This window comes from Syngnathus acus, chromosome 24, assembly GCF_901709675.1.
Source record: "Syngnathus acus chromosome 24, fSynAcu1.2, whole genome shotgun sequence".
NCBI lineage: Eukaryota > Metazoa > Chordata > Actinopteri > Syngnathiformes > Syngnathidae > Syngnathus > Syngnathus acus.
This window is the reverse complement of record NC_051108.1, coordinates 1419490-1446323: the sequence shown is the minus strand read 5'-3', so window position 1 is coordinate 1446323 and position 26834 is coordinate 1419490. Positions and strand designations below refer to the sequence as shown.

Sequence of the window (26834 nt, the reverse complement as noted above, 5' to 3'; positions counted from 1 at the left end):
GGCTTTGGTTAGTCCAAACAACTTCCACCAACACGCGCGGCTGAACCTGGCTGCGTCATTTGAACGGACGGAATCGGAAATGGCCTGTGCGCGCAGTTGTCACTTTTAGCTTCACTGGCAAAAGTCCTCAAAGTGTCATTTGGACCGACTGCCAAGGTTCTTTCCGTTTCATTCAAAACGAATTTCCGCCGCGCTCCGAACGAGAGAGCAACCTTGGCAAGTGCCATTCAAAGCATAATGTGCGCTTTGACACATAATTGGTCTCGCCGAGCCCAATCAGCAGATTGGCCATTTATTTGCTTTTGCATACAAGCCAGACATTGCTGGAAGGTGTCATTTAAAATGGCAAAACGGCATGATAGCTTGGAAATAAAACGAGTCGTGATGGCCGGAATTATGGACGTGAAAAATGTCATGGGTTGGCGCCATGCAGCGTCCGTATGGCCGAGTCTTTTCGCTCATGTTGCGGCGCCGCATGAGGCCCGCCTCCGCTGCTGGTCCTTAGACGCGATGGCGCAAACCAAATGGCCTCAAGATGAGCACATGCAGAGACACCCGACAGCGATCGCGCTGCGCTCTGACCCGGCCTGCCCTGACGGAAGACTTTGCGACCCGGACGTCAGCGCCTGCCATCACCGACCTTCCGCGTGAGAATTAAAAAAACGTGTTGCCAAATCGCAAAAGAATTATTCACGACCATCTGGCCGCGGTGGCGCTCTTTCACCGTTAGCGGCAGACACGAGTCGGAGCCTCCCTGCGGGGTTGCAGCCTGCCCGACAGTCCTTCAGCGCTGTGCGCTGGAGCATAGCTAAAGCCTTATTCAGACGCCCAACCGGTAGCGAGCAGAGGCTGTGAAATATTGATGAGGAATGCCAGAAAAAAAGAGAAAGGGGGGAGAAAAAAAACACTTCTACTGGCACTGAAGGGCTCGCACAAAGAAGCTCTATGCAGGCAAAGTTCCCATGCAACTAGTTGCGTCAAACAATATTCATGCTGCTAGCCCCCCAAAAATCCGATTTGGGTTTAATTGCATAACTGTCACTTTTGGTGCTCTCTGGTACATCGAAAATCGGATTTGCCTAATTGTATATTGTGGATTGTTTGTCCTCCGCCAAAAAACACTATTACTGCAGCTTGATGGAAGCATTATATGGTTTCTTATACTGCCCCCTGGTGGCCAGGGCGTGCATACCAGAAGGAGCTGCACAAAGTCCACTCAATTGAAGCAAAAACGGGTGACAAAAGCAACTTCATTCTTTACATTGCACTCATTTACATAAAAGTTTCAAAACAGCAACTATCAATAATTGTCTGCATAAAGTTAGCAGCTTGTTCGAAAAGCAGTAGAAATAGCACACCCAAAACGGGCAACAAGATGATTCCTACGTGTCGTGACCAACACCCGAGGGATATTTCAGTCCGCATTTCAACTCAACACACCCCCCCCCCCCCGAAAAACAACAACTTTTTTCAAGTATTGCATCAGCTGACATCCAACCTTACGCCGTCCTCCAGTAATGAATGAATCCGCTGCAAGGCCCGAAGCGGTCCGGGGCTCATGCAATAATCACGCAAACCTTCACATACGTAAAATTCCAACATGAAAGCGAAAAGCCTGCAACCAATTATGAAATGCTAATGGAGGAACGTTCAGGGACGAGGTGTTATCGGAACGCTGGAGTGCGTCTGGCCTGCTGATTTATTTATCCTACCTTATTTTGTTGACGCTGCGAGCGGTGTGCTCCCCGCGGCGGACTTAATGAAGGATCATGTTGTTGGACTAAGCTGTTAAAAGGCAGACAGAAAACCAAATTCAACAGCTCTTGACCCCCCGGAGAGGTGGACGGCTCATCAATCTGCTCAATGAACGAACCGACCGACGGCCCGCTTCGGCTTAGCGGAGGTCGCCGAGTCATTGTGGCGCAAGTCCCGGCCAGCTGCGGTTTAATTGCGGCTGCGGCCGAGCGATCGGGTTTGCCTTTCGCAGAGGTACAATTAACACGCCGGTTAGCTTGTAAGCCTTGTCAAATGCCGGCGTGTGCACTCGCCTTGTCGCTTCTAATTAGCACGCTTTGCACATGTTTGGCGCAGGCGCCAAAAGTCAGACTGCAGAGTCGTGAATCATCGTTCAAATTTGTCTGCAGGGTAAACTGCGACGTCCTGACTTGCCACATTGTTTTCATCTGGGATCGGTCCTCATCGGAGTTAAATCAAGGGTAAAGAGTCTTTGTGCATCATCATTAGATCATTGCAACACTTTCCGGTGTGCACTGCTTGGCCACCAGGGGGCAGTGTGATTCAATCAAGCCCAACAAAGACGACTTTCACTACTACTCAAACCGCAGTCATCATTTTTTCGAGGACGATGACATAATGCCTGCAGAATTACATCTAATTTAAAAAATGATCACGATTAATTTAAATGAACCTGATCGTCTGCGATATTTACTTTTGGAATGAAGGCAAAGACAGTCTGCACTCAACAAACATCTTCTCAACCAGCAGTGGACCAAATGAGAAGCCAGCAGCAGCAACCTCACGTCGCTCGCTGCATCGAGAGAACCATCGGGTCATGTGGAGAAAAGAAAGCAGTCCGGCAAAAATTGGAGCTAGAGCATTAGCGTGAGGAGCTAGTGCCTCCATTGTCATAACACTCTGTCATAGCAAATTATTGTGATTAACGACCATTAACCATGCAGCTAGCTCCATTGTGAGCACTGTTGTTACGACTTCATCATTGCACATTGAAAATTATAGTTAAGTCAATCAATTGCCTTGATGCATTATGATCATTGTTTTGTGCTTCTTGGCAGAAATTTGCTCTTGTCTACAAATTATTCCTATATGTATTTGCTAAATTTGCATCAGCTGTTTTTTTTTGGGATGCAATGATGTCAATAAAACACCGTTGGAAATGTGAGAAATTGCATGATATACTCAGAAGTGGTTTCATTTAAAAAAAATAAAGATTAACTCACTCTTTTCGCTGTACTGTTCGGCACCATGACAGCCGTGCTTGATTGTTGACGGTTGAGACAGGTGAGGGCGGAAGTGAGGTAAATATTCCACCGTGCTGCGAGTGCCTTTCAGAATAAAGCAGGAAGTTGAAAAATGACACCCAGCCTCATGCGGTTCTAATAAATAAAATATAATAAATAGAAAACTAGAATAAAAAAGACAAATTTTGAGCGCAAAGTTTGGATAAACAGAACGCGTCACTGTAACTGGATGCTTGGCATGTGCTTCAGCAATGTGTCTTGCAATCAAAAATTCCAAGTTCGAAGCCATGCATTTGCATTGTAATTGTCTGACGAATACGCCTCCCTCCCTCCCTCCCTCCCTCGCTAAAAGCTAATCCATCAAGTGAAAGTCATTTTATGTGTGTGTGTGGACATATCGCCGCATGTATCGGCGCGTCTGGAAGTGACGTCGGTGCGTAATTGTCGCTCGCCGTCAGTGACATTTGCGGACGTGCGCGGCAGCTCGGTTGGGGAACGGGTACAAGAACGCCGTGTCACGCCAACCCATTTAATGGCTTCTCTTTGTGTGCCTTAAAAGCCGCTTGACATTTCCCATCAGGATCCCGGACGCGCGCGCGTGCGCGCGGAAAGTTCTTCAATATTACTTTGGAGTTCTACACGCCATTCCGTCGGAAGAGAGCTCATGTGCTGACAGAAAACTGCTGAAAGTGAAAGCAGGCCATCTTCTTGTCAGACAGATTCTCGCTCCATTGAGATTTGTTACAGGCCCAAAAAAAAACATTTCAATTTTTTTTGGTACTTGTTTTTAATAAAGATAAATAGATAAAATAGTACAGTATTGTATAACATTTTTAATCAATTTTGAGTTTTTTTTATAGTAGAACAAATATTAGTGCTGTACTGATGAGCTGTCTCAATGTCAGTGTAATGGCCCCGTGTCCCAATACTTTTGACCATATGAAAGCACGTTGGAGAAGGTCACAAATGTGTTCATTGTTGACAGGTGGAGTTGAGGGTGTTTTTTTTTTTGCATGCGCGCACACGTGCTTAAGGCATTAGCTCCTCCCCCCCACCCCACCTCGCCAGCAAGGCCTTTTAGCCGGCCGATGCGCTAGCGCGGGCCATCGATCGGCTGCTTAATACAGCAGACACACATTTAAGCATTGATTTGTGGCTTCTGTGACTTTTGGCCAGTGAGGATGATTAACCGAGGTCTCGTGGCAGCGCCCTCAAGGTTTGTGTGTGTGTGTGTGTGCACAGTGTACGAGATTTAATGGAATGTACACAATGGAGTGTACACACATGCAGTGTACTGGAGTTAAATATTTCAAGGTGGAAAAAAGTAGTGAGGCAACTTTTGCCACTGACTTGAGGTGCATTTGACTTTGCTTGCCCTTCACAAAGCAGCAAAGTTAGCAAGGGCTTGAAATAGATGCACCCATTTTTGACTCCGCATGAACACAATCACAATGTGGCGTTCCACAAGGTCCGATGCTCGGTCCACGGTATTTTCTCGACATTGTGGATTTTGACCTTTTTCAGGTGTGTAAGTGTCGCCGCCAACAAACGGGTCCATCGCTATATAATGAAGGTTATTAGGCGCCGGCCAGCCGGCGACGTGGCTCGGCCCTGGTTTGTCTGTCACCTCGATGCGGCGGCTGACAGTTATCCAGGAATTACCTATCATTGTACTGGAGGAGGCGAAGGGCGTGGAGCGGGTGCGAGTTGACACTTTGTCAGGTGAGAGACGCTGAAATGACCGTTTAGCAGCCGCCGACTGCCTTATCGCCCGTCTCGGCTTTAATTATTCCCTTTTCTTTCCTAGCCAGAAAGCACTTCATGGCGGATTTGTCGAGATGAGCGAGGCCTCCCGTGGAGCTCGAAGCCATCGTTTGATGATTGGTCTGATTAGGACAATCAACGACAATAAGCAACTCAATCGTTTTCTGTCTCTCTCACACACGTGGAAGAGTTAAGCGCCCTGTCGCTAAGCAAAACAGCAGCACCTGCATGTTGCCTGATAGTCCTCAAAAAGAGCAAGCTTTCAAACACACGCGTTCTTATTTTTCACAGCAGCCAGCGCTAAATAGCCGCCGTCTTGCCGGACGCCCAAGCGACCTGACACGGCAGCGAATTGGCGTGATTTGCGCGCTGGTCACGGCTCCGCTCTGAACTCTAATCATGTTCCTCTTGAAACACAACGGACGGAATAAGTGCAACATGTTGAATTCTTTTCAGGGCTGCTTCTGCTCCCGTGTTGACCGTTGTTGGCCGTTTGCGCTGTGTGAGCTGTGGTTACCGCGGCAACACCGTCAAAACTAGTCACCTTAATTTGAGTACGTGCGGGAGCTGTCCAGGCCGGTCCACTAATAACAGTAGCAGGCGATATTTGGTTACCGTGGCAACAGTAATTGAATACAACTACACAAGTTGACCATCTGCTAGCTTAACGCTAACATGCAATGCAAAACGCCATTACCAGGCTGTAAAAAATAACAATAAAGCATCTATGAGTGTTTTGAATTACAAATGTAGTCCGATTCAGCTCGTATCTCAAAGCGCCTGCTTGGCTGCTTGAATGAAAATGCTCAGTGATGTGCAGTTACCATGGCAACAAACTAGCGATGCTATTGTCCATGTTACAAGGGCGCAGTTGAAGCTTTGACTTCTTCGCGCTTCACGCAGTCAAACACAACATACGGCGCAACATGCACATCGCCTCGTTCCTAATTAGCTTGAAAGCCCCGACCGACGCCTGCTTTCAACACTGCCGATTGTGTTAGTTAAGATTCCAGACCGCTGCCCTCGGCGGAGCTCAAAATGACACACACATATACACGCAGCCTCTTCTTTGTTTTCGGGAGGCAGTCGTAATGTTTACTCTCCTTCCTCCAGGGGGGCAATGCTGGTGTGTGACCTCCCGTCCCCCCCAATCCCGCTTCAACTGATTACTGTTCAGTTCTCCCTCGTGGAACACAAACACCTGTTGCCATTTCCCGCAAGAACTTTCTTTCTCCTTTCTGGCTAAAAGCGCCTCTAGCTTTTATCTTTACGTGTCATTTGAAGGACGCCCCGAAATGGAAAATCGCTTGGAGGTGATACCTTTATTTTTATTGCGGTGAGGGAGACAGAATGACAAAGACAGAATTTTGCAGCAGGATTCTTGGAACAAAATTTATGATGTCATTATTAGGCAACCTTTTTGTCTCATTTCCAACTAAATTCTCAACAGCAGTCAGCTAATCATTATCCTTCATGATAATTGTCTTCTGTTTGCATACGACACAGCTTGAAGCCAAAATTACACGCGGGAATTGATGGAACGTTATTATGACAACAGCGACCAGCGGGCCTTTTTAACAACGACGGGACAAAAAAACAACACAGAGCTGAGGCTAAATAATACTCAGCAGTTATTTGCCAACGGGACATCAGCTTTGTGTGGACTGGCTTTTTGTTTTTTGTCTGGATGTTAAAGTTTTTTGGGGGGAAATCAGTCAGAGTGTCGCATCCCACCTCAGAGCCAATTTTTCAGGACGGTGAGGGCCGAGTTAAAGGTGACGTGGGCCGGGTGGGCGCCGCGGTGAGCCAGCAGCAGGGAGCCCGCCTCGGCCCCGCGGCCGGCCTCCGACAGCCGCCCGGCGAGCTGTCGGGCGTCCGGCTCGCCCGGCTGCCGGCGCGCCAGCATGCGGCGGCGCAGCAGCGGGAAGGCGGCCGACGACGCGCACTCCACCAGCAGCCCGGCGTCCAGCAGCAGAGAGAGCAGCTCGTCGTCACACACCGCCGCCGCCTCCTCCTGCCAACAAACAGATTCAGTTCTTTTCCTTTTTTTTTTTTAAAACAAACACGCGTTCGCGGAGGCGCAAACAATGGGCCGTGTCGTTTTCATCGCTTCGTGCGCTCGGCTAGGCCGTGTCGGGCTTTGCGTTCCGGGCGCACGTGGACGTCCCCGTCGGGGTATTTCTGGAGCCGAGCCGGCTCAATTATGCATGGCGCAACTGGCTTTTCTACCTCTTCAGGAACAAGTCTGCCTTAAAACCACAAATAATACATGTGCAAAAATGGCGGCCAGGGGCGGGTTTCATTTACCGGCTGCACATTTGGTTGTAAACAAGCTAGGTGATAGATTCAAATTGAGGCCAAGTGGAAAAGGTTGCTCTTCATTCATGGTGAAGAAAAGCAGCGAAGCAGCAGGCATTTATTTTTCATGTCACCTGGACGTATTTACAGCTTTGAGCGCTAAACAAACAAGAAACCATTTTGGTGATGACACACTTGGGCTTGTTGAAACAATAATACCCCCCCCGGCTGGACTTTTAAATTCCCAAGATGTTTTTTTTCAGGTCAAATGTGGCAGCTACTTGAGGAGGAAGGCCGCTACCTCCGTTGCTCAGCTCCACACGCACGCCTCCCAGGCTATTACATTTTGACGAGTATGTGTGAGAGGAAAGAGATAGAAGATTTGAAGCCTTCAGACGGTGGGATTGACAGGCCAAGTGGAAATAGATGTGACACAGCAGTGTGGAAATGGAGGAGAGGGGAAGGGGGGCAGGCGAGGCGAGACGAGGCGAGGCTGGGGGGTTGTGATATCAGAGAGGAGCCTGAAATTTTTGCCGTCCTTTGTACAACATGACGGCCTGTCACTTTTTTTTTTTTTTCCCCCTTCCCAGGGCTCAGTGAAGGGGAGCGATGTTCCGAACCGACAGGAAAGCCAACACGGGGGCTCTGCTAGGCACGACATGCGACACGCGTCGTCTGGGGCTGTGTGGGCGGGGCCTGGTGTCAACTGGCGTCAACCAACTCAGAGCGAATGTGGTCGTGGTGGTACGTTGTTGATCTTCCGCTGCAACCTTTTGGCCTCTTTGCTTATGTCCTCAGCCAGACACGGTCTCGGCAACGTCTCTCATTTAATCGGCGTGTCAGGAGACTTTTCCTGTTTTAATGACACGCTAATCTTCAGGAATTAAAGTCGGTCTCAGCGCCGTCTCAGGGGGTATGGCTTTTGTGAAGAAAAGAAATCACGCGCTCATTGGGGGCCACGCCACGCAGACGGCGGCCGTCTCGCTCGCTCGCTCGCTCGCTGAGATAACGGCTGTCAGTCACGGCGAACGGGCGGAAGCGGGCGGCGCTGTCGGACGGATCCGTTTACGGCGCGCCGGGAGCGGATGAAACCTCGGGGCTTGTTTATGCAGATATGAAAAGGCGGGTGAATTAAGAGTGACATTTTACACAGTCTTTGCTAATTCACTTTTGCTTGTTACGGCGGAGAAAAGCGCATTAAGGTGAGGCCTAATTGAAAAAGTTGAACGCGCCGGCGGCAATCAACACAGCGGCAACATTCTCCCGATGATGCGAACCGACGTGCGCTTTGTGAGCGTAATTGTTGGAAATGAGAAGGAGGCGTGAGGGCCAATTAACAACAGGAAATGAAAATGTGACGCCTTTCATTTTCAGTCTCTTGCGCAAAAACAAGCTTGCACTCACTGCGGTCATGCCGTTGACCCGCTCCAGAGTTTGCCGCAGAAGCTCGTCGTCGCCGCTCTCGGCCATCAGCTTGAGCGCCGGCTGCTGGAAAGCGGGCAGCAGCAGTTGGGCCGCACTTCGGATGCACTGGAGGACACAAAGTCGTCCGATGAACGCACAGCTAGCCCACTAATTGCTTTCCCACCAACCACTCGTCTCTCTTTCGAATAAATGAGCTAGCGACCTAGCTAATTAGCTATCCAACTACCTGCTTTGCCCCAATAATGACGCGGGCCTAATGATTTCGCCTCGTTGAAATCATCGAATAACGGGCCAGGCTCATAGAAAAACGCAAGGGGAATTGAATCAAAAGGACAGTAAAAGAAAAATGCGCGCCGAATAGCCACTGAGGCACATAATTCCTTTGAGAAGGTCTCCGGTGCGCCTGAGCACACGGTGTGCCTGTGCCTGCGCCGTCGCTAGTAATATATGGCTATTACAATGCAATCTGACTCCTCAGCTCTGCTGGTTTCATTTTGCCGCATTCAAATTAAAGTGGAACACAGTAAAACGACCCCCCCCAACACACACACACACTGGTCCTCCCCTCCTTCACAGCCACCCACACTTCTAATAGCAGACAGCCGCTCAGCAGCCGCTCGCCTTTTGGAGCCGAATAACATTAGCGCTAAACTAATATCACAGTCAGCTGGCGCTAGATGTGCCGAGCGGCGTGAATATGATTAGCGGGGCGTCACGCATAGCGATAGGTCGGCTAGCACCTTCGCTAGGTCATCAAAGGAGAGGCGCCGGGCCACGCGGACGCTAAAGGCTAACGAATTCTGCCTAGCGACTGATCGTGGAGCTTCACCTGTGGCGGGAGCTTGTGCTTGGTGTTGTCGAGGGCTCGCAGCATGCTCAGCACCTGCTGACCAAGGTCCACTTCCGCCTCGGGTCCCTGGCGGCGGGTCAGCATGGCGGAAACTAGCAGGACCCAAGGGTTACGCTCCGACGTGGCCCTGGACACAGGAAGCCATCGTGGGCTGCTCGCACACAAACGTAGACCTCTACGCACTTACACGTCTTCTTGCATCATGGGCGGCCATGCTTGCAGGAGCAGGACAAGCGTCTGGAAGTCCTCCCGCTGGCGCGCCGCCTCCAAAAGGTCCAGGAAGAGGCCGTAGCGCTTCTCCTGGTTTTCCACGTCTTCGATCTGCACCTGGTGGGAGATGGGCTCACGTGACCTTTCAACACTTAGCGACCTAGCTACTTTACCAAAAAGCCAAAAAGTCTTAAAACAGCAGGAAACGCTTTCCAATTGTGTAAAAAAAAAAAAAAAGTGCACAGTACGTCTTCTTTAAATGTATGCTAATGCTCTTAAAGTGCTGAGGTGAGAAAACGGAGAAAAGATTCAGAGTCTTGCTGCCCTTACTTATTTTTTTTTTTAGTCCGAGCACTAATTTGGTACGCAGCCCGAGGACGTGCGGCGTCGTGCGATGTTAAACGAGCAAAGTGGGATGAAAGCGCGCATGCTAATGAGGCGGCTGGCGGAATTAAAAGGCTGAATACAAAAATCAAAAGGGGACTTTTATTGTCGGGATAAATAAAGAAGATGCCCCGAGAATTAATGATAGTTATCAACGGCAAATTTGCCAGGCTCTTTGCTTAATTACGCGTTGCCATGATGTCATTGGCGTCAAATGATTTTCCGCCATCACCTGAATGTTTCAAATCCAGAGAAAGTCTATGATAATATAATCGGGCCCATTAGTAATTCATTCAGCAGGATTTGTATTTTTTGTGTGCCGCCCCCATCCAACACAACCGAAAATCGACTTTCCGGGGCGTATCGCGTGTCGACTACCTTAAAGTTAAGGCCATTATCTTGTCTACTTGTCCTTGACCCGAAAGAGAGAGGCGGCATCCGGGCTCGGAGCCGTATCTTGGCCAGAGAGCCTCGGGTCTCTCCGCCAGCTCATCAATATTCATCCACCCGCTGCGGCTAATGTCTCGAGCGGCGGGCGGGAATGAAGTCGTGGAGGTCGCGCGAGAGAAAGAGAGCGGGCGGCACGGACCACGACGGAGGATTTGAAACAAAAGAGGACGACAAGAAGAGAGAAAATGAGGAGGGCAAAGAGCGGCCGGCGGCGGGATGCTGCGTTCTGGCGTCGCTTCAATGAGGTTTTTTTTTTTGCTTTCCAACCACCAATGCTAATACACTTATGAGTAAGCATCCTGCTATAAAAAAAAAAAAAAAAAAAAAAATCATTTTCTCCACTTTTAGGTCAGAAACCGATGTATTATATTTGAGTGGTGACATCAAATGTGAGCTGGCCAAAGAGGAGCTCAAGGTGAAAGTCCTCAACAGATTGAGCCCATCCCAAAGTATCAATATTAAACACGTCGACTATATTTTAATCTCAAACCCATTTGCGGGCCAGACTCCAAGCTGTCCTTCATCTTGCATGCGGAGTTTGTGTCCCATGAATATTCCATCAGTGAAGAAAAAAAGGTCAAAGAGAAAAGGAACGCCGCCACACGTCAACGCAAACACGACCCAAAATCCGGGTGGGAGAATCTCGGGCGGAATGTTCGGAGCTCCTGTTTCGACTGATAAAATGAAATAAGAATGAGAGGAGCAGCCTGGTCGCCACGGCATTGATGTTTTTTTTTAATGATATAAAATTGCAAATGAAAATGAAAACCTCCTTGGTGGATGTAATTATGCAAATTCTTAGCGCTCGCAATCTGCATTCGCGTCACTTTTTTGTCTGCTAAATGTCACAAACAAATAAATGGTTGCGCGGAGAGCAAAAGGCCGAGGCAAGGAAAAAAAAAAAGCGCTTCCGTACTGACGTCGGTGACATTTTAACCGGCCGTGGTTATGACTAATCACTTCGGATGAAGTCACAAAATCTATACCAGGCTTCACCTAAATGCTAAATAGCGCCATTCGGGAAATGGCCTCTCTCGTTGGAAAATCCACTTTTCAAAAGAGACTACCTGGGTGTGCTTGAGGACAGCTTGCGTCCTGTAGAGCAGCAGGAGCCGCATGTCGGCGTCGCACATGCTGAAGTTGCTCTCCAGGATCTGCAGCACGGCGATGCGAGGACGCACCGGCAGCGACGGGTCGCCGCAGAACGGACGCAGCCAGGTCAAAAGGTCGTCTGAGCTCACCGTGCTGTCGCTGGAAGAGTCGGGAAATCTTTTTTTTGTTTTCCATCCGTTGTTTCGTGCGTGTGTGTGTGTGTGCACGACCTACCCCGCCTGCACACTGTCATGCACGGCCGTCGTTATGGCCTCCAGCACGCCGAGGGCCGCCGTGTGGTGGGTCAGGACGTCGCCGCTGAGGGGAGGAAACACAAAAAAAAAAAAGCGCACACACAAGGCGGAAAAGTGAGGAGAAAATGATGGCAATGGTCTTACATAACAGCTCATTAAGATAAGCGGTGCAAATGAAGAAGCGTGTCAGGAGGGGACAAGCACTCAGGGAAGGAAATCAAAGACTTTACTTTCAGGGACACATTTCAAATGAAATGCTCGGCAAGCAAATCAATGTATTAATAAAAAAAAAAAAAAGGAGAAGCATCATTTTTGTATTTTTAGCACACTAGCGAGCCAATTAGTCCCCAGTAAAAAAGTCACTGGAGGTCAAACGGCAGGCAGGCTACCTGAGCTCAGCCACCACTCGGGCCACGGCCTCCTGCAGCACGCTTTTGAGCGACAGGTCCAGAGGTCCCACGGCGACGCACAGGAGCTGGCGGATGCTCTGCAGTGGCTGGCCGTCGGTCGCCATGGCGACCGCCAGTTCCCGGACCTTGGACCTCTCGGAGCGGGACAGGTCGTAACGTTGACTGTAGCCTCGCAGCTGCTCCTGGGACGGAGTAGAAAGCAAAGCAAACATTAAAAAAAAAAGAGACAATGGAGGCTAAACGATGACGAACGCACACAGTGCAGGGAGTCACAAACGAGCGTCTTTTACCCGTAGCTCAGCGTCGCGTAGCAACACACGGCAAATCATAACCTCCCCTCTGCCCGCGCGGCAGGACCAGTCGCTTAACGAGAAACGGCGTGACGGAAAAAATCAACCCACCTCCTGGCTGTCTCGCAGCGACGCCACAAAGTGGTGGCCCAGCGTCTCCAAGTGGGCCTGCGATTGGCGCAGGTGAGCCAGCGCTTCGTCCAAGGTCATGCCGGCTTCTTCGCCGCCCGCCGCTTCGCCTCCTCCCCCTCCTCGCTTCTTGCTCTTCTCAGCCAGCTGCCGCAAGCTTTTGGTGGCTCGCCGAAGAACTTCGCAGCGCGTCGGGACGCTCAGCTGGAAAGCAACAGGAGGGAAAGACGTGACCACTAAATTCTGAGATCGGGGGGGGGGGCACGCAATCGTAGCGGCGGCGAGTTTAAGCGGCCGGCTAACAGCGGGCTGTGATTGATTGGATCCACTGTGAGCAAGTTAACAATTCAAGAGGAAAGGAGACGGCCTTTGGCTGCTAGGAGATTTCATTCCATTGCAACAACACACACAGACACACATACTATCTAATGGTGTGAATGGATTGCACCATTTTTCCCCCCAAGTGCGGATCAGCCAAAATGACCTTGCAATAAAAGTGGAATTTCATGCGTTTCGCCACACATGGACAAAAGACACACACACACGCACGAGTCTCGGAGTGAAGGAAAAATAAAATTTTTAGAATGTCCACCGTCAGCAATGCAACATTGGAATTGTCAATTGTGAATTGTTTCCTGACGACTCCGCCATGTTGTTGTGGTTCAATAAAATAATATCAATACACCAATAAGTCAATAAATCATGAAGCAGTGGAGTAACTCAAGGTTCAATCGTCCGATGCGCGCCGCTGTTCCGTTTGGTCCCTCTAAAGTATCCAGCGGATGAGGAAGCACCGTAACCACAAACTGAAGGTGAAACATTAAAAACGCTCACACTGTGATGAAAAAGGGCAAGAGAGCGCCAGCTTTTCTGACAAAAAACATTACGGCGTGGACAAAAGGTCCGGCGGGCGCTCAGCTATGACCTCGCCCCCTGGCCTTGGGGGAAATAGAGCTATTTGTCATGTGTGGGGGGAGGAGGGGGAGAGTCAAGCCCCCTCCCCCTCGGAGTTGATGGAGGAAGGTATGACGGCGGGTTTCGAGGAGATAAAGTGCATGTTAAAGAGCGCAACGGGGAAACCTGCTGGGCGCTCCACTTTAATTGGCGCTGAAAGGGGGAGAAGCACAAATGAGCCCACTCAAGGGAGCTGCGTGGGGGAGGAGCCACAAAATAGAAAGAAAAAAAGGATTTGAGAGCAAATACCTGCTGGACGGCCTGGAGGGAGAAGGTGACGTCATCCAGGAAGTGGACGGCGTGGACGGGAAGCAGCCTGTCCAGGTACTTGGCGCAGGTGTCGTAGGCGTGCAGGTAGTCCTGCTCGCTGACGGGCGGCCTCTTCAGCAAGTGGGCGTCGCCCTTCCAGAACAACTTGCGCAGCCAGGCGGCGTGCACCGCGCTGGGGGACAACGTCGCCCCCTGGACGCCGTCAGCGCCGCCGCCGGGCCTCGGCAGCAGATGGGCCAGCTTCGAGATGGACAACACGTTCTGACTGGTCAGAACCGGTTCGAGAGCCACCAGCGGGTCCTGCGAGCCGTCCGTCAGTTGCCGGTAGTTTAAGCCTGCCGGCAAACAAAGGGAATTAAGTTGCTGTGTTCTCATAATTGGTTTGGACATGCAAAAAAAAAACTCTGTATGTATCTAAAATGAGAAAGGAGAGGAAAAAATCGGATGCCGTTGTTGTTGCTTGGCATGACGCGTGTTGTGACAGACGCATCCGTGTGGCGGCCTGTCTGAGCTTGAAATATTCAACAGCGCCATGCAGACCCACTCACACACATCAAACTGTGACACACACACACACACACGCAATTGTAGTCAGACGAGCTAGCGTTCAAACCGACGCCCACTCGCGCGTTCAACTGGTCGTCCGCATCACACTGTGAGCAAAATTGCAGACACAAATGCGCGCTTCCTGCTGTTCCACAATCCCCAACGCTTCCTGTCTGTCCGTCCGCCCATCAACCCACTATTTCAAACGCACTAGCTTGGCCCAACGCTAAGCTAGATGCATTTTTAATGACGGCAGGTGGGGTGCGATGGGTTGATGCTTGCGGGTGACCGACTCTGCCTAGCGACAAGCGGACAGTGCGAAAAAAGGACTCATCAGCTACCTGAATGTAAAAAATAAAAATCTGACATTAAAACCATTCAAATGTCAAAACTAAAACCTTATATTTAAAAAAATATTTGAATAAATAATAATTTCATATGTTCTTTTAATAATTAAAAAAACATTCAAAAATATTTTAAGAAATAATCATTTGATTTTTGTTTTAATAAGACAAGACAAAGCCCTGCTTAATTATGAGGTGAAAAAAAAAAAGGGTCGAAAGCACAGACGGCGCAAGCGAGGCATGAAAACCCCGCTGACCTTTCCGCCACGTCTTGAGAGACCGGTCGCCGCGTCAACTCGAAACTTTGTAGCGCACTCAAGCGGCAACGAGGTGTCCGCAGACGACCTCGGAAAGGACGTCGATTTTGCTTTGCAGTCGTGGTTTGAATTCCTGCCGACTCACCGCTGGCCACGGCGCGGAGCTTCTTGAGCAGCTTGACGTGGCCGTCGGGCGCGATGGCGGCGGAATGCGGCCGGCAGCCGGCGGCGTCCAGCAGGGTGTAGTAGTAGAGCAGCCGGTCCAGATCGCCGCCCTCCACGGCAGGCAGCACGTACTTGCTCATGTGTCCGTAAAAGGCCTGCGGGTCGCTCTTCAGCGTGGCAAACAGAGCCAGCGACTCGCTGCGGGATTCCACGTCCTTGGTGGACAGACTGAGGAGGAACATAAAATGAGAAGAGAATGACGAGACTGCGCGTGTGCCAGCGTACCCGCTGTCTGTGAAGAGGAACTCCAGATGAGTCATGTGGACCTCCCACAGAGGAACACGGTAGCGTTTAGCCAACGACACCGAGATGCCGTACACGTCGTCATCCAGAGTCCTAAAAAAAGGCAAAAAGAAGGATCGCACGACTACGTGGAGAAGGTTGGACCATTTTGACTGACTCAGCCAGGCCGAGGATGGTCTCCTTCTTGTAGTCGGGGTCGGAGCTGAAGCGCTGCACGTCCACGCCGCGGCCCAAACCTCGCAGCACCTGCGCCTGCGTGTAGTCGCTCAGCCGCTCGTTGTAAGCGTGCAGCTGCTCGATCAGCTTCCGAAGCTCCTCCGGCCAGCCCGAGTACGCCGACACGTGCCAGGTGACCAGTCGGATCAGCTCCTTGGGGTCGGCCTGCCGGCGGGAGGAGGAAGAGGTGGAGGGGTGACGAGAGACTCAAACGGGCATGTCGGCACAGGCTGCTAATTATATTCTCAAGGTCTCATGTCTGAATCGCTCTGGGAACAAATAAACAAAAGCAAGGCTGACAATACGCTTTTTTTGTCAAACCTCAAATTTGCAATCAAATTTGTAATTCAATGATTAAAAACTAAATGGACCTAATATTGAGCCCTGTGGAACACCACCAGTTTGACAGTACATTGCTAAGAATTTTTTTGTATACAACCATTCACTAGATAGATTTTTGCCCTGAAGTGAATTGAATTTTTTATTTGATTTTTTTTTTTTCTACAGCCTCAAGCATTTTTCGCAGGATTTTTTTGTGTGTCATGCTGTCATATAGACAAACGCAGATTTGCTGCAGGGTGGCTGTGGAGAAGCCGCGTAGAGCCAATCCGTGGACGAAGAGCGCCTTTGGCTTATCGTCACGCCGCACGCGCTGCACCCGGCGAACCCGACAAGTTGGCCGCTTTTCTGATGCCTTTCATTGAAAAACTAATGAGGCTATTTTCCTTTTTCCCACTTCTTTTGCCCCCAAAATGGCTTCCGGGAAAATCGGGGGACAGCGAGCGAAGGCCGCTTCTTTAATTCAGCTGCGAGGGAACACATCAAGTGTGGCGGCTGAAAGGCAATTCATAGGAGAAAATACGGTCCCAAATGTAGCGAGGGCGCCTTAACGGCCGCCGTGATTCAGCCCCCCCGGCGGGAAAATTGGACGTCGGGAAACACGACGTCGGATCCTCGTTTCTAATCCACACAAGTCAACGCCTCGACGGTAGCTCACCGGCCGGCCGGAGGTGCGGCGTCGCTTTCGTCGTATTTGCATAAGATAATTATAGCATGAAGGGACTCGGTGAGATTCGAGCCTCGGTCCGTTCAAAAGTGAAGAGAGGGAGAAGATTGCGTTAAGAAAGTGCCCGAGAGTCACATTTTGAAGACGTTTCTCTTTACGCGACCTTGCCTTTGAACCGGGCGGGGTGTGTCGACTTTTTCATATCCGTTACGTGGAATTCGGAATCGTCCGAATCGGACGTTAATCGGCACCCGTGGCAAGTTTGCTCACATTTACATTTCACGCAGGTCAAATAAAGAAGGAAGCGAGGCGGACACAAACCGCCTGGAGGGCTTCCAGTCAGCCGATGCGGGCTGATTCATTCCCGCAGCCGCATTCCATAGTTCCCGCTGATCGATAGTCAGCCGGCAGAAAGATAAATACCCAGGTGAGGAAAGTTCCCCTTCCGTGACCGAGACGGGTTAGAAGCGACCACAAGAACTAAAAAGCGGTTTACGCCGGGCCACACCTGGTAGAGCGCATGCCGCTTGTCCTCAAAGCAAGGCTGCAGGCGACTGTAGATCTGCAGCGAGTAATAGTAAGCGGCCAGCTGCAGGGACAAGGCCGAGTGGTGCTGTTGCTCGAAACATCGGTTGGCGTCCAGGACCTGCACAGAACGGGTTGCAGACGGATCAGATCAGTTGCACTGGAATTGAGCTGTGAGTGCTGCGCTACCTGAGGCAGCGCCAGCAAGTAGGCCAGCGCCAGCGTGGCGTCCCGAGGAAAGGCGTCGTTGGCCAGCTGCAGCAACACTGCGGACGAGGAATACAAATGACAGAAAAGCAGCATCATTAAAAATCTCCTCCTTGACTTTGGCTAGTCCGTTTATCTTTTTTTTTTTTTTTTTCTCTGGGCATGGAGACGACTCACTTATTCAAAGTACACGGCCACTCCTAATAAGTGCACTCCACCTCACATGCATCTCAAGCGCACTTTGAAAGTTTCCCCAGAATGCCAAATTAGACCCAACCATCCACGTTGGGATGCCAAGCCGGTGGGCGGAGCTAAAGCGCCACTCGCTCTCTCGCCGCCTTCCTACGACCTCGTCGCTAGCTTCGGACGAGCTACGCCTGCAAATGAACCGATTACACGCCTGTGTCGAGCCGGCGATACGATCGGCGCGGGAATACGGAGGGATATAAACACACGCCCTGCCCATCCAATAGATAACCCAGACTTGAAAGCCCACGCTAAATCAGTTCGCGGGGAAAGGAAAAAAAAAAAAAAAAAGAACTCAAGACCTTTTACCCTCAGTTGCGGGAAACAAAGTGGCGCCTTCTGTTTTGGCCTCGGCCAGTTTGCCGGTCCTCAGCAGCACCTCGGCAAAGTTCTCGGGGGGGACGTCATTGTAGGACGAATACACGTCGTGATTCTGGGAAAGAAAAACACAAAAGAATTGGGACATGTTGACGTTGAAAATGCTTTGCAAAATAAAAATGAAGGTCAAACTATTTGTCGTTTCATGTTTTCTACTTGAGTCATTCCTTCTCTTTTTATGCAGCAGCGCCTTTATTATTCTTTTTTCACGTCGCGCTGGATGTTCCGCCATCTTCTTCCTCTAACGCCGACAACTCCCAAATTGCTTTCGGCATTAAAATGACTTAGACAAATCAACATTAATTTATTCCCTGCTTTGTTTTTTTTGGGTTTTTCTCCCCCATTTTTATTTGGAGCTGTTTGAAGTCATCTGGAGGAGGAAGAAAATCTAATTAAACGCCTCAAGTCAAGAACCCACTCAGGCATATTTGCTGTAATTTAAGAATGTTGCCTGAGGCAAAGAAGGGTAATAATAAGCGTAACCAGAATACAGAAGAAAAAAAAAAAATGGAAGACAACCAGCGGCCATAATGTCACTGTGACGATAGTGTACGTTGCGTTCTCCAAACAGCTGTCCCAACATGACAGCTTGAGGTGCAGCTGAGGAGTTCTGAACCCATTTATTTCCTCGACCGCATCCGCTTACCGGATCTACGTAGGGACATTCAATGACATCTTGATAGAAAGCGCAGCAGCCTTGACGTTCCAGTTTGGAATTCTCACTCGAGCGCTCCTCTGCGGCGGCGGCGGCGTCTCCGCTCTGAGAAGCCGACATTGAAAAGTCAACTCGCTTGCTGATGTTTTAAACGGACGGCGAGTGAGGGCGCGTACCTGCAGCGGGCGCAGGCAGTCCAGCGAGCGCTTCCACCAGCGGTGATCGCCCACGGCGCTCAGCACGGCCTTGGTGGTCAGACCCGTGGTGGTCAGCACCTCCATGGTCTTGGCCGTGGTCCTGTGGAGCAGCTCGCCTGCCGTCACCGCCTGGGGGGCCGCCGCCTGAATAAACAAGGATGAATAGAAACATCCGAGTCGACGAGTGTCATTTGGAGTGGGCTGGCGGCTCAACGTGTCATCAACACTTGAAACACGCTGAAGATGTTTGTTTTGAATTAAAAAAAAAAACACTCGGAAGGTGAGAAGAGCAGCACGACAAAATGACAACAGATCGCTTCAACAGCGGCCAGCCAGACTTCAAACGTTAAGCCGCCGCTCATGAAACATTCAACGCCCACTCGAGACATCATAAAGTTGGCCCAGCTGATGGCCAGGAGAGAAAAAAAAAAAAAAAAAAAAGCATAAATAATCCAAAGGAACCCAGGAACCTTAACACGGGATTTACACCTCATGAAAAATGCAGGAAGGCCGCAGGAAATCACACAAAGTAGGCCGTTAAGAAAGGAGGACCGGACCAGCTAATCAATCAGACAGTAGGGGGCGGGGCCAATATATCAAGCAAACGCACCTTGGATGAGTCGCTCTCCTCGGCTTCTCGCGCCCCCCTCGGCGATCTCGGGCTCCATTTGGTAGTTGACCGCCTGGTACAGGACCTACGGAAACATTTCAAAGAGCGCAATAAAACAAAGCGGTTGAAAGAAAAGGCAGCTTTTGACTCTCTAAATGTTCTCCACCTGAGTCTGCAGGTCGCTGGAGGCGGCCAGGAGCGCGTTGATGTTGTCGGGCGGGCAGTGCGTGAGCGAGAAGGCCAGCAGTTGGCGTCTGGCTTCCAGCTGGCCGAAGCCGTCGCACTGGCCCAGCAGACTACAAACGTCCCAGGCCGGCGCGTAACCTGCAAACACGGCCAACTTTCTCAATTTGACCTTTTTTTTTTTGTTGCTTTTGATGCGAGCGAGACCAGACAGAACATAATCGCAAGAAATCCCTGCAGGGTAATTGTGTGAAGCACACAGAAAACAATTACGCACGCCGCTGATCTATTATGTTGTCATAATGGCTCTCCCGAGTGAAGCGCGCAAAAAAAAAAAAAATCACTCGACCTTGAATCGGGCCGACAAATGCGGAATGCGAGTGGGCTAATTTTTTAAAACGCCGCCGCAGAACCAGAAAAAAGTCCCCACTTAATGAAGAGTCACTCCATGAATCCATCCCGCCGTATAATCAAGCAAGGAAATCCGGCTCATTTCCAAACAAATCCCGACATGCGTGTGCGTGATTTGAGCTCGTACCTGCGGCCATCAGGTCCTGACAGTGGATGTAAGAAGCCTTGAAGTCCAGACACCGCAGGGCCTGCTCAGCTAGCAGGGTCAACACTTGGCCTTTGCGTGTGGCCTCGTCATCCCCTTGACACACAAATTATTTTGCTATCATCTCCATCAACACGCTAAACTCATAATCCTGCTCATCACGTCCGACATCTGTCTCAATAAATCTCGTTGCGCCCGGCGAAGGTCAGAGCGACGAGGCGGCATATTAAAGGCAAATGAGCTCGCCGCCGTGGCGTCTCCGCCGGCCACAAAATGAAATACGGAGAAAGAAAGCGGGATTGCTTTCGCTGTCTGAGGACTGTCCATCTTGGATAAAGTGAGTGATTGGGCGCACCTGCCACTCGCAGGAGGGACGCCACGTTGAGCAGAGTGGTGGATTGCTTGTAGGCGCTGGCGCAGTGGGCCACGCATTCCTCCAGCAGAGACAGACGATCCGAACGAAGACGCACTGCAAGAAAAAAGGAGAAGGACGTCAATTGAAATAGTTTGAACACCATTTTTTTTTGTTAACGTCGTGGCGAGGCGGTGGGGAGGATTCAAAGTTGTCAACGTTTGGGGCCTTTAATTGTGTGTTAGGTGCGTCAACTGGAGCTGAAAAGACCTAATCTATTATCAAATCCTTTCATTCACCATCTGGGTGTGCATGTGTGACAGGGACAAAATAAAAAAAGATATGTGTGAGTTGTGAGGCGGCACAATGGCGCGGCCTTGAGCTATGGAAAAGAAATATCGCATAAACAACCATTTCTTAAGCTTGGCTTTGTCCCACTATCTGGCCTGACTTACGTAGGAAAAAAGAAGAGGAGGCTGAGGAGAGGTGTCAAAGATAAAATGGAAAAAAGAAAATGACTGGAAGTTGAGCGTGGTGACCTGCTACAAGGCGGGCTTATTTACCTTGCAGAGGCAGGACGTTGACGCCAAAGTCCGCCAGGTGGCCGAGTGCGTCGATGAGGTCCAGCTCCTCCTGGATGGCTTGGGGCCGGTCGCCGATCAGCTGCAGACAAGCCCTGAGGGACGCAATTTCTTCATTAGCATGCTTGCTAGGACAAATTAGCACCTAGGTCATTCCAATGCAAATGAGTTGAGACGCTTCTTTTGGAACAAAAGTAGTGTATTTGCCACCATGGATGGGCAGGGAGCGTCAATGGTGAGAAAACTTTTCACTGTTGGCAAAGTGACTAGCGAGGAAGGGCGTAGCTTTACTGGGGTTGCAGTGTTGATAATAAAAGGCGGCGATTAGAGCAGCTGATTTTTGTAGCCGAGCCAAACGAGCCGCCTCATCGGGGGCCCAATCAAGCGTTATTCAGATGAAGGCCTCTGAGACTGGCGCGCTTTGCCCCAATAAACAGCCTTCCCACTTCACTCCACTTAGTAGACAAATTAGCCGCTCTTGTTTCTGCCGCCGAATTAGGCCGACGGCGTGGATGAAGAGAGAGGAGATTGCGAGGAAAGAAAAACAAATATTTGCATTGGGATCATTTTTGCATGATGCTCGGGCTCACCTGGCCAGGCCCATGCAGGGGTCGGTGAGCGTGGCGGAGGAGTTGAAGTACTCCCTGGCGGCGGCCAGAACCAGCTGCAGGCTGCTGTGGTAGGCCACCTTGACGCCGTGGAGCTTAGCCGCGTCTTGCCTGACCTGCAAAGGGCCCGATGATGATGACGGCGCACGCTCGGAGAGGCAAAACACGCCTACCTCGGAGCAGTGCATCAGTTGTCCCGCCAGACGGACGTTCTCCAAGCGGCCGGAGCACAGCAGCGACTCCACAAAGATCTGCACAAAAAAAAAAAAAATCCGTGAAGTGGTCCTTCGATTGATGGCTGGTGAGTATTTGACGGCACCTGGTGGCAGGCGTGAGCTTCCAGGCAGGTGTAGACGTTCTGCTGCATGTCCAGCAGGTCCTGGAGCAGAGCCCGCCACGCCGTCTCGCCCACGGCGGGGTTCCTGCAAACACGGAAGATGAGCCTGGGGATTGCGCAATCGGACAGGCGGCCTCGTACTTGCGTCCGGTGTGGCGACACAGCTTCACCATGAGCTGGTGGGCTTCCTCGGGGCTCTTCTGACTGCTCCTCACGTAAGAGATGGGCTTGCGCAGGCCGTGCTTCTCCAGAACCTCGGCCACGCTGTCGACAGAAGCGGACAAATCAAATTTCGGCGCAGTGAAGTTCTCCTCATCTGCATTGGCAGTCTCTGGCCCTCCCCACGGTGCTCGCGTTGAGGGGCTCACCCCGAGGGAGGCCCAGAGGAGGATGAGGGGGAGGAGAAGCAGAAAACGAACAAGAGCAGCGCGACACGGAGGTGATTTTAAACTGCGGCAGCGCAAAAAGGCCTCGGGCTGTTTGAACGCCACGGGACCGCTGCCGCTGCTTTGATATATTGTGTGTGTGTGTGCGATGACTGCGCTTGCTGAAATGATTCTTTTTTTTTCCCTATCGCCGCTCTCCATCAGAGGCCCATTATGAGGGGAGGAGGGAACGCGACAGTACAAAGCACGCATGTCGATTGCAGCACGGTTGCCGCTGTTTGGACTTGCGCAATACGGGCCGAGCTGCTTTTCCCTCATGCGTTGATGAAAAACCAAATGGCAGCACATCCGAATCAATGTGGCCCTTGGGAAATACAAAGCATTCCTTACGCCATAGCACAAATAGGTGGATGAAGACAAAAGAGAATCAAATTTGGACAAAGAAAAAAAAAATCCACTAACGTTACCTGAGGTGCTTCTCCAGTTTGTCCACCTGATCGTGCAGAGATGACGTAACGTCCGTCTCTGGCCTGCACAATTAGAAAAACAACTTTTTTTTTAAGCCGTTTTGTTGAGTGGAAAAGATTTGTCCGGGCCTGTCAGTCGCCTTTCAAAGCGCTGCGAGGCCAAGCTAAAAATAATAACCCCCCCCGTGTCGCACATTCTGGGTTAGTCGCCCGCTAGAGAGGTGACCCGCCACCAACTCGCCCAAGCGCGTGTGGCCCCGCCCACTTTTCTGTCTGTTCCTTTTGCACACGACTCGTTCACCTTCACTCCACCGACCGTCCTTAAAGAGGTACTCGTGCGTTTCGTTTTCCCCGTGAAGCGATTTCATGCGAGATTAGGAAAAAATAAATAAATGAGCCCGGTCGGTGCGGTTTAAGTGCTCAGAAAATAAGAGAAAATCAGAGCTACTTAAAAGCTCGTCTGTGTGTGACGCTGAGTCAGAGTCTTTGTATGAAATGGCGATGGATTGATCAATGTTCCGGGAAAAAGAACATTTTACTGGCAATCATCATCATCGGCAAACGTTTCATCACGTGTGCAGAACGGAAGACATTGAAAGTAGTAAAAGGTGTGCAACTACTACAATTCCCTTTTTTTTTTTGAGTCTTACCCAAAGCCCCTCTGCGGCAGACACTCTAGGATGTCGTAGCACAGGCTGAGCTGGTCATCCCTCTCGCTGCGGTAGATGCACTCCAGCGCCACCGCCATCAGCTGGTCGGGGTCGCCGATCACCTTCTGCGGGCACTGCAAATAAAAAGAAATGAGCTTTGACCGATACGCCGCAGCGGAAGCTCCATTGAACAGACTGAAAAGTCACCTTCTCTGTCAATTCCACAAACGGCCACTATTGTTGAGTGGCGCTGTGGCGCAATCAACAACTATGGCCGGAATCATTTCGACTGAAAATAGGTTTTTGTTGGCGCTCACGTCAGGTTTGGAGTGCTGGAAGATGATGAGGGGGAAGGTCAGGTCTCCGCAGGCCAGTCCCACCAGGAGGTCCCGCAGCAGCCGCTCGGCGGCGCCCTCCTCCTGTCGCTCGCAGCGGTGCAGGAAGGGCACCATCCACTGGAAGGCGTCTTTCACGTAGTGCTCCCTGCTGGACTGATGGCCAAAAAGACAACTATTCATTTCTAATGTTCTATTTTTTGGTTTTAGTTGAATTAGGGTGGTTGGGGCAATCAAAATTCCGGCTGAAATACTTGACCGGGCTGCTCTGTGATAAAGAAGCACATCAGATACAGGAAAAGGAGCTAATTTAATTGAAGAGCGAACGAGCGAGCCAGCTAGTCTCGCCGGGGCAGTCAAACGGTTGTTGTCGCGGCAATAAAAGGACATTTGCCGACTGCCCGCACGTCTGCTCTTACTGCCGTCGGTCCTGGCAGGTCCGCATCGGCCGGCCTCGTATAAGGCACTCCAAGGACAGCGCGGTCGCTACGCTAGCTGGCACGGCCGCCGCCGCAGCCGGCTTTTAATAGCGGGCTCAAATGAAAAGGGAAAACATACCCAGCGGAACAAACGGCCCTCCACGCGTCCGTGCTCGGACTGACTAAGAGGAAAGGAGTTGTGGGCCTTACGTTCTTCATGAGGAGGCGCAGCTGGTCGATGTGGGCGAGCTGCTGCAGGTCTCGCAGCGCCAGGTTGCTCTCGTCCAGCGTCTCGTAGACCAGCGTCTCCAACGTCACCAGGTCGTCGCGCAGCTGCTCCAGCCCGGGGACGGCGCGCTCTGTTCCCAGGCGCACCAGCGACAGCGCGCAGTCCACCTGCCACGCGACATTGATGAGATTTAAGCTTTTCACAAAACTACAAATTCATTCAAAAAAATCCAAACATGCTGCTTGCATCCCTAAGGTTTTATTGTTCCTTGCTGAAGAATGAAAAGAAACTTTTTGTTGGTGGGGTGGGGGATTGTATGAGGCCCAAGCGTCAAGCCACTGAGGTACGATCCTGAGGGCCTCCTCCAGAAACGTGTCGCGGGAAGCAGCAAAGGGAGACGAGATCTAATTAACAAGGAACGAAGGAGCGAATGAAAGAAGGCGAGCGCTGCTGCCGCTGTGATTCCTGGAGATTAACAAATTACACTGGCGCGCGTGCGCGAGCGAGTAGTGGCTTCATCTCCCGAGGATGATGAAAGGCGCCATTCCCCACAGTTGCCTTGAAAAATGTGCAATGAAGCCCCGAATCATCCTCCACCTCCTCCTCCGTCGGTGTACGGCATTAAAAAAAAAAAAGACTCGTAAAATTCAAAGTGGTAGGATCTAGTGTGCTCTCGCTTCCTCGATGCGCCACTAATCTTCGTTGCTCTTCGCAGAGGATAAAGAATAGATGACTATTTTTTTTTAGCGTGTTACATTGTTAGCAAGAAGCTAACCAGGCAGTACCTGTCGCGAGCAGGATTCGATATCTCGCGCTCGGCTGCAGTACCAGTCGGTCAGGAGACGCACGGAGGGCGCCGGCGAGCGGAAGCGCAGCAGATCCGGAGCGTCCTCGTACAGGATGTCGTTATCGTCAAACGGCTTCTGCTCCAACATGGACCTGGACAAACACGAATGTTAATTTCATTGAAATCATTTGAAAAACGATGACAAAAAAAATATTGAGAGAAGCTGACCTGCATTGGTCGGCCTCGCACCAGTCGGTCTGGCGGTGTCGTTGCTCGTCCCACGCGATTAGCGCCAGCTCGCCTCGCTCCACACTGAGCACAAAAAGAAAACGCTGACACAGCAAGTCAAGAAAAAAATCTCACTGTAAGATGTGTCCCATTGACGAGATATTTTTATTTACGCTTGAGTAAAACCCGAGAAATCTTCTCCGTGCGGTGTTTAAATCAGCCGCACTCAGAAAAGCGCTCATCCGAGTGGCAAGTGATCCCTCTTAAAAACCAAACGCTTATCTTTCAACAAGTTCATTTATTAAAGCGAAAAATTAAAGAAAAAGGTATTCGGCTGGAAGGTCGTCTCTGAAAAGGAAAAGCTCGTTTGAATGAAAAAAGGAGGGCAAATATTCACGCGAGCGCAAAGATATGCCGAGACAGCCTCGAGCGCGTCGGAGGAAAAAAAAAACAAAATCTCAAGCCGAGTTTTTCTGCCACTGGAACTTGATCGGTAATCACAATGGGGCTGCTTCTCCTCCCCCCTCCCCCTCCTGCTCGCTCGCGTACTGCAGTGCGGCCCAGCTGGCTCGTAAGCCGGGGGACGACGGGGAAGTGGCCCGCGGCGAGCCCGGCCGGCCGTGATGGATGCTCACTGCAGAGCCGCAAAAAGGCCCCGCCTCCTCACAAAAAGGTGTGCAAAATGAGTCTCAATACTCACCAGACCTCAGGCAGCAAGACGGTGTACTCGTGCGGAGACGTGGTCTCAGGAAAGTTGGAAAGGATGGCCAGTCGATGTTGGAGCAGGTCTTCCCCGTGGTACGTGAAGAGGATGTCCAGAGCTTGCACGTTGCTCTCCTGCAGCCCGACCACAAGTCGGATGAGAAAGGGGCTGACCTCCAAAAGAACTCGGGGTTTTATTTTACCCTGGCGTAATTTCGCGCCGACAAGACCATATTCTGACGACGGAACTTCTTGAAGAACTCGGCGTCATATTTCCGCTCGGCTTCGTGGGGACCTCCGAGTATCTCCTGCGGGGAGGACAATAAGACCAGCACGTTTACAAATATACTGAAATTAAAACAAAAATCTCATTTTCTCTGCTGTTTAGTCAGAAACTGGCGTTTTTGGTGAAACTTTCAACTGAAAACTTTTTTTTGAATTTCAAATAGGGGGGGAAAAAATGGCGAGCAGCCTTTGAACGGGCCGTGCTCAGCACGCCGTGACGAGTCGGGATGGTAAAAGCCGCGTAATATCATATTCATAGACAGCCGGGGAGAGTGGATGCGACGGCGCAGCTGCG

General features: G+C 50.8%; 1 protein-coding gene across 1 annotated transcript in view; it reads right to left on the bottom strand.

Moving 5' to 3' along the window:
* Positions 1-6075: 6075 nt before the first annotated feature.
* Positions 6076-26834, bottom strand: part of nbas (NBAS subunit of NRZ tethering complex) — a 31513-nt gene continuing 10754 nt past the window's right edge. The window contains exons 20-52 of the mRNA XM_037244525.1: positions 26458-26562; positions 26253-26389; positions 25553-25636; positions 25323-25476; positions 24519-24704; positions 23872-24045; positions 23555-23688; positions 22905-22967; positions 22193-22315; positions 22034-22136; positions 21697-21965; positions 21089-21201; positions 20529-20642; positions 20156-20269; positions 19601-19758; positions 19433-19519; positions 18804-18968; positions 18619-18732; positions 17904-18027; positions 17331-17407; positions 17125-17262; positions 15552-15775; positions 15377-15487; positions 15072-15319; positions 13759-14114; positions 12538-12759; positions 12116-12318; positions 11707-11790; positions 11448-11631; positions 9524-9663; positions 9316-9463; positions 8466-8591; positions 6076-6777 (exon numbers count right to left, since the gene is read on the bottom strand). Coding sequence (XP_037100420.1) covers positions 6499-6777; positions 8466-8591; positions 9316-9463; positions 9524-9663; positions 11448-11631; positions 11707-11790; positions 12116-12318; positions 12538-12759; positions 13759-14114; positions 15072-15319; positions 15377-15487; positions 15552-15775; positions 17125-17262; positions 17331-17407; positions 17904-18027; positions 18619-18732; positions 18804-18968; positions 19433-19519; positions 19601-19758; positions 20156-20269; positions 20529-20642; positions 21089-21201; positions 21697-21965; positions 22034-22136; positions 22193-22315; positions 22905-22967; positions 23555-23688; positions 23872-24045; positions 24519-24704; positions 25323-25476; positions 25553-25636; positions 26253-26389; positions 26458-26562 — 5061 coding nt within the window. The 3' untranslated portion in view covers positions 6076-6498. The remainder of the gene's footprint in view (positions 6778-8465; positions 8592-9315; positions 9464-9523; positions 9664-11447; positions 11632-11706; positions 11791-12115; positions 12319-12537; positions 12760-13758; positions 14115-15071; positions 15320-15376; positions 15488-15551; positions 15776-17124; positions 17263-17330; positions 17408-17903; positions 18028-18618; positions 18733-18803; positions 18969-19432; positions 19520-19600; positions 19759-20155; positions 20270-20528; positions 20643-21088; positions 21202-21696; positions 21966-22033; positions 22137-22192; positions 22316-22904; positions 22968-23554; positions 23689-23871; positions 24046-24518; positions 24705-25322; positions 25477-25552; positions 25637-26252; positions 26390-26457; positions 26563-26834) is intronic.